General features: G+C 43.3%; 2 protein-coding genes across 2 annotated transcripts; one reads left to right on the top strand and one right to left on the bottom strand.

Annotated features, from left to right (window-relative positions):
• Positions 1 to 1,061: 1,061 nt before the first annotated feature.
• Positions 1,062 to 1,925, bottom strand: LOC136796139 (uncharacterized). Its single transcript, XM_067048961.1, has one exon. The coding sequence runs from the start codon at positions 1,923 to 1,925 to the stop codon at positions 1,062 to 1,064; it is 864 nt and encodes a 287-aa protein (XP_066905062.1).
• Positions 1,926 to 5,281: 3,356 nt separating this feature from the next.
• Positions 5,282 to 5,812, top strand: LOC136796138 (uncharacterized). The gene has a single exon (XM_067048960.1). It carries the CDS (start codon positions 5,282 to 5,284, stop codon positions 5,810 to 5,812), a length of 531 nt encoding a protein of 176 aa, XP_066905061.1.
• Positions 5,813 to 6,508: the final 696 nt, after the last annotated feature.

Genomic DNA, 6,508 nt, shown 5'->3' with positions numbered 1-6,508 from the left:
AAAGTATAAAATAATGGGATACAATGTGTGTAAGTAATTAAGAAACAAAATATAACAAATGAGCGGGGATACAGAAAAGTGTAAAATATAATAGAAAATTAATGTAAGTACACTTAAGAAGATAACACATGAATATAAATTAAAATATAGATACATGAATATAAATGAAACCGAAAGGATAGTGAATATAAAAATTAAAAAAAAAAAATGTGAGAATTTAGAAAAACAAGAATAAAAGATATGACAAGAAAATGGGGTTCTGAAATGCAGAAAAAAGTGAAAAAAAATTATGAGGATTTTATAATGTTCAAAATTTGTCGATATATAAGAGAGATGCAGTCTTTATCAACTTTATGATTGACGGAATTCTCAGTCAAATACATATAAATGGACTCTGAGATGAGACGTTTGGTGTGGTTGGGGACAGTGGCAAGAATGGAAGGATTGTCGAAATTAAAAGTATGATTCAGGTTTAATGCGTGTTCGGATAATTTAGATGCAAGTGGATTACAGAAGTTGATGGAAGTTTTGTGCTGGAAAATGCTGTTCTTAAGTTGGTTTTAGTTTCGCCGATATAGAAGGAATTGCAGCTTGGGGTTGAACAGGGTATCCGGTAAACCACATTGGAACGGTGTAAGAAAGGAATAGGGTCTTACAATTTGGAAAAAAGATAGGAAATTTTATTGTGGGACTTCAAGCCAAGACGTAGGGTGGGAATAGTGGATCTTAAAGATTTTTGAATTTTATCGGAAAGAATGGGGATATACGGAAGCGACCTGTACTGAAAAAGTGGTGGAGTGGGTTGAGAAGGGTTGAGGACAGGAGGGATTGGAGTAACACGGTTAATGTAAGAATCGAGTAGTTTGTTAGTAATTTTAGGAGGAAAATTGTTGTTAAATAGAATCTGTTTAATACGTTGTATGTTGGTCTGGTGGTATTGAGGGTCAGAAAGAGAAAAGGATCGGTGGATAAGGTTTTTAGCAACGTTAATAATTTGGTGATAAGGGTGTTGAGAAAAATAGTTGAGGAGTCTACCAGAATAAGTGGGTTTGGTATACCAATTAGTGGATAGGGAGCCATGGGAATTTCTGATAGTCAAGAAAAGGGAGGGAATGGTCAATTTCACCTTCAACAGTAAACCGAAGACGAGGGTGGTAGGAGTTAAAGGCTGATAGGATCTCGGGGATTCTGTCAGGATTGAGGACCAGGAAGAGATCTTCCACGTACTTTTTAATGAAAATTATGTCTTGTGAGAAGAGAGGTATTATAGAGTCGAGAAGGTCATTAAGAACAATATTAGAGATATCTGGAGCAAGGCATTTCCCCATCGCAAGTCCGTTAATTTGGTGGTAAAATTTATCTTGAAAAGTCAGGTAACCAGAATTACAGCAAAGTTCTAAAGCAGAAAGAAATGAAGTGAGGTTAAGTGTGGTATGAGGTTGAATTATAGTCCAGTTCTTCTCAACGATGTGAAGGGCTTTGTCAATGGGGATGTTAGTAAAAAGGCTTTCGTCATCAAAGGAGGTTAAGATAAAGTTGTCAGGTATGTTGAAGGATTGTAATAGTTCTTTAAGGTGGAAGGAATTACGGATATCATAAGAGTTATTGTGGCTGAGGATTTGAAGGGCAGGAAGAAGAAATTTACTGAGTTTATAAGAGGGAGCGTTGATATTAGAAATGATGGGGCGAAGGGGGTTACCATGTTTATGGATTTTAGGGAGTCCGTATAAGCGGGGGGCTAAAGAATTATAAGAAATGAGGTTGAGGTAGGTGGGGTGGTTAATCTGGCTGGTTTCAAGCAGGTTCCTGAGGAGTGAGTTGAACTGGAGCATAAGTGAGCGAGTAGGGTCTCGAGTGGTAGGTCGGTAAGTGGTTGTGCCAGACAGTAGGATGTTAATTTTGTCAACATACACAGCTTTGTCCATAACCACAGTCGAGTTACCTTTGTCAGCTTTAGTATACCTAACAAACTGTCTCGTCTAGTCCCCTCAGGAACTCATCTATCAGCCTCTAGAAAGTCACGGGTGTGTTCTTAAGACCAAATGGCATCTTTGTAAATTTATAATAACCATGTTCGAAGGTGAAAGCGGTCTTATGCTGATCTTAATTTTGATAGTACTCCGCCTTTAAGACGAGCGTGCTGAAACTTTTCACACCGCCCGCTATATCCAAAATGTCCTCGTGTACTTCTCGTCAACTGTGTTCTCATTCAGTCTAGGGTAGTCGATCACATGCGGTGCTTTTCCGTGCCTTTCCCTGGCTTACTCTTTTTTCGTACTGCCCACAAAGGACTCTTATGTGATGAGATTCTATCTATAATTATCATCTACCTTTTCAGGTTCTCTATCTCTTCTCTGATGAGTTGTCGAAGTGCTTGGGGATACCACCTTTCCTTTACATAATCAACCTATCTCTCTTCAATGTAATCTCATGACCTGTTTTCCCAGGACCACCCAGCATGTCTTCCGTCTCTGATGCTCATGATACTTCTGCAGATTCGTTTGGTGATTTGGTAATTCGCTATGTCGTAGTAGTAAGTTTTTCCTTCTCACTTAATAGGCATTCACTGGCTCCTATTGGCCTGCGTCCCTTCTTTTATATATGTATATAAGTTAAGGTAGGATGACACCTGATAATGCCCTTAATTCCTACCCACATAAGTAAACATGGCCTGAAACTATAAATGGAGGATGAATACTAGGAATAAAGCAGTATATACTTAGACTCTGAGTGTGTTATTTCTCTCCCAGTTTTCCTTTTTTTTTCTATTTTCACTTGACCCATCGTAACTGATACCGAAACCCGGGATCTTTAGATCACGTAAGAGTTTTTTTTGCCACTTATTTTATTTTTTTTTTGGTTTTTTCCCTCTCTCAGCGGATCAAAGGATGGACCCAATAGTAAGAGCCGCAACGTTCGAAGTAGACAGGCTAAGAAACGTAATTCCGGCGACTCCCGCAGAACCCCCAGAGAATCAGCCGGACCCGGTACCCCAGCCAATGGTGGAAGCCCCACCAGAACAAGAGGGGTTTCAACCTCCACCACCTCTCCCGGCAGTCAGGATACCGGAAGCACACGCGAACGCCCTTCAGTGGATTAAAATACGAACAGCAACGACGCAAGAAAGGCGATTTCCGATCTGGAAAGATTCACCGGGGAACCTGGCGAGCTGAGTTGACTTTATAAAAAGGGGTGATCGAATAATGGAAAGGATCCAGACAACGAAAGAAGAAAGACTGTTAGATGGGGGAGATGCGGAAGAACTGAAGGCAGCTGTAGTATGCCGGGTAAAGCGGGGTATCCTCAACTAGAATGGTCAAGGGTGCAGTACAATCGGCCCAGGAATCCTCAAAATGCGTGGCGTAGGAGAGAGGGGGAACACATAAAGGAGCAAGCGGCACGATTTGGTGAGAAGAGAACGAACCAGGCTAAACCTAGAGAAAAAGGGAGGAGAGATGATCGTAAGTGCCACGGCTGTGGGAAAGTGGGACATCTAGTGGCCCAATGTCCCCGCACGAAGTGCTTTGAGTGCGGGAACGAGGGGCACATTGCTAGACAATACCCATACATGTACCGAGGGCGGGAGACGGACCAGGGGGAACCCATGGAAGTCAACGCTCAGAGGATGCGGCACAGAGCTACCAGAACTAGGCAAGAGGGTTCGTCGGGTGAATCGACGGAGGCCTCGGTAGCTTCGGAGACAGAGGACGAGAACGACGGTACAGAGACGGGAGGGGAACGCGACAGCGGACATGGCGCTTGGAGAAGGAGATCTGGAGGAAGGAGAACTGAAGCAGAGATCTGAGGAGGGTGTCGGCAGAGGGGCAACCGCATACTTGTAAACTACAGCGTTGAGAGCAAGCGAGGGGGTCCGAGTGAGCGGAGTGAGGTGCCTCAGAGACACGGGAAGCTCACACACCATCTTGTGTCGGGAGGCATTGGAGAAGCTGGATGAGGGAGAGAGGACACTCCAGGTAAAGATATGTTGTTGTCAATTAGTCACCCTGGGTGGACCCTGTAGTGTAGAGGGAGAAGTGGAGATTGGTCTGAATAGATGCCGTATGGGTGGAGAAAAGCTGGTAATTCACATCGTAAACAGTATGCCACGGGAATATCAGGCAATTGTATGATGCGACTTATTAGAGAGGATGGGAGCGAGGATAAGAACCAGCGGGAAGAAATGGCGTATTAGGATAGGGAAGACAAATTTTTCTGCGTTAAGTTTCAGGGGAACGATAAAGCGCTGATAGGGGTGGGAGGAGATTCCGGGTCCATACGGACCACCGACCTTTACAGTGGGTGAGTAAGCTGAAAGAGTCATCGTCAAGGGTCACTCGCTGGAAAGAGCTCCTTAGTCAATATAATATGGACATTGTGTATAAGCCGGGTAGGGAGATGGTTGTCGCGGACTGGCTCTCTCGAGCTATTACTGTCAATGCCATAGATGAAGAACCAGGGGAACCGTCCGGGGATGTCCAGCAATTTCTAAGGGAATGGACGCCGGGGAAGAGGATGACCAGGACAGACCGGAACGGGAAGAAGGCGCTCCGACATCAGGAGAAGACAGTTCAGAGGGAGGAAGGCCCGCGAAGATGGAGGAGGTGAAAGAAATTATCAATGACCAACTCCGTCAAATTGTCTGGAAAACTAGAACGGCCGGGTTGATGAAGATTGAATATGGGAAGTACGGAAAGAGTTCGGTTACCACAGTCTGGTCAACATCGGGAGCGTGGGAAGACCAAATTTGTCGAGCACTCAAGGACGCGTCCAAACCGGGGAGGACATACCACCTTTGCGTGGGGAATTCAGTAATATGGGAGAAGATTAAACGGCTGTGGCGGACGGAGCATTTAGGGATGAACCGCAATTTCATCCAGTGCACAATGCTGGTAGAAACGGTTAGGGACGTTGAAAGGCAAAAGGAAGTGACCCTCGCGTACCATCAGGGGAAAACGAATCATTGAGGGATAAACGAGACATTTTTAGCACTAAAACGCATATACTTCTGGTGGGGTATTAAATGGGACGTTAAAAGAGACAATAGGGGGGTGCGAGGTGTGCCTAAGCAAGAAGTACGACAGACACCCACCAAGGGCAACCCAGGAATAAACTCCCACCGCGGATAAGCCACTTAAAGCTCTGCAAGTGGATACCTTTACATGGAAAGGGTTCAAATGCTTTACAGTATTGGATCTATTTAGCAAGGTGGCGATGGCTTGTCTAGTAAAGGATAGATCGGCGGACGCAGTATTAGGTGCACTCCGTACCTGGTTTCAGTTTTATGGTGTTTTATGACCGAATTTCGTCAGACGGAGGCCTCGAATTTGATAATTCTCTTTTAAAAGAGAAGATGAAGCAGTTGGAGGTGAATTGGCATTTTAATACGCCCGGGCATCCTAAAAGAAGGGGTGGGATCGAGAGGCTCCACAGCACCCTGAGCAACCATTTGCGGGTATATAACATGGATAAGGGGCTGGAACCGGATGAAGCGATGATCAGGGCGGTAGCTGCATACAATTCCATCCATGCAGTCACCGGATTCTCCCCTTTTGAGATCCTTTTTGGGCTTCAAGGTGGTCGCAGGGATTTCAGGGAGACGGCTACTACGGGGGAAAATATCATAATGAACAACGCGGCTATGAGGAAATTGTGGGGGAAGGTGCAAGATCGCATTGAGAAAGAGAAATGTAGGCAGGAGGCACGCCAGAATCAAAATCTGCGGGACATAATGGGGGACCTCAGGCTTGGGAACATAGTATACTGGGAATTAGGAACCAATAGGGATTATATGGTAATAGCTACTGCGCTATGAGGGTCCATTTAGGGTGATCGTCCTCAGACAACATAATGTTGTCACTATTGAGAGTGTGGGGGAACCAAAAAAAACGAAGGACGGTTCACGTAGAGCAGTTGAAAATTCCGGGTGTGTTTCAGATTGTTTTACATAAAAGAGATATGTATTTTTTTTTGTTTTTGACAATGCGAAATGAAGAAACCAGTGTTAAAATCAAATATGAAGAGTTTTGTTTCTTTTTTACTTTTTTTTTTTCTTTTCTTTTTGATGTCGAGTCTTTTTAGTTATTTTAGCATTTAGGTAGAAGTGATCTTAGAATTTTCGTTTGTGCTTATTTCATATTATTCAAATTGTAAAGAGCTTAACTTATGCGTAGTATTTAATTCATGTGTTGTAAGATTATATATTCCTTTTTTTTTGGTTTTTTGATGTTGCTATGTTCTGGACAAGGACCATGATTGTATATTACTTTTTACTTCTATCAAGTTTACGAGGACTGTTCGTAAACTGGTGGGGGGAGTTAAGGTAGGATGACACCTGATAATGACCTTAATTCCTACCCACATAAGTAAACATGGCCTGAAACTATAAATGGAGTATTAATACTAGGAATAAAGCAGTATATACTGAGACTCTGAGTGCGTTATTTCTCTTCCAGTTTCCCTTTTTTTTTTTTTGCTATTTTCACTTGACCCATCGTAACATATATATATA

This window comes from Halyomorpha halys, unplaced genomic scaffold (genome assembly GCF_000696795.3).
Source record: "Halyomorpha halys isolate HHAL.00 unplaced genomic scaffold, Hhal_1.1 Scaffold2521.1, whole genome shotgun sequence".
Taxonomy (NCBI): domain Eukaryota; kingdom Metazoa; phylum Arthropoda; class Insecta; order Hemiptera; family Pentatomidae; genus Halyomorpha; species Halyomorpha halys.
This window is presented reverse-complemented; position numbering and strand designations above follow the sequence as displayed.

Coding starts and splice junctions, on each gene's coding strand:
- LOC136796139 (XM_067048961.1), bottom strand. CDS start 1,925: ATGGACAAAGCTGTGTATGTTGACAAAATTAACATCCTACTGTCTGGC.
- LOC136796138 (XM_067048960.1), top strand. CDS start 5,282: ATGGTGTTTTATGACCGAATTTCGTCAGACGGAGGCCTCGAATTTGAT.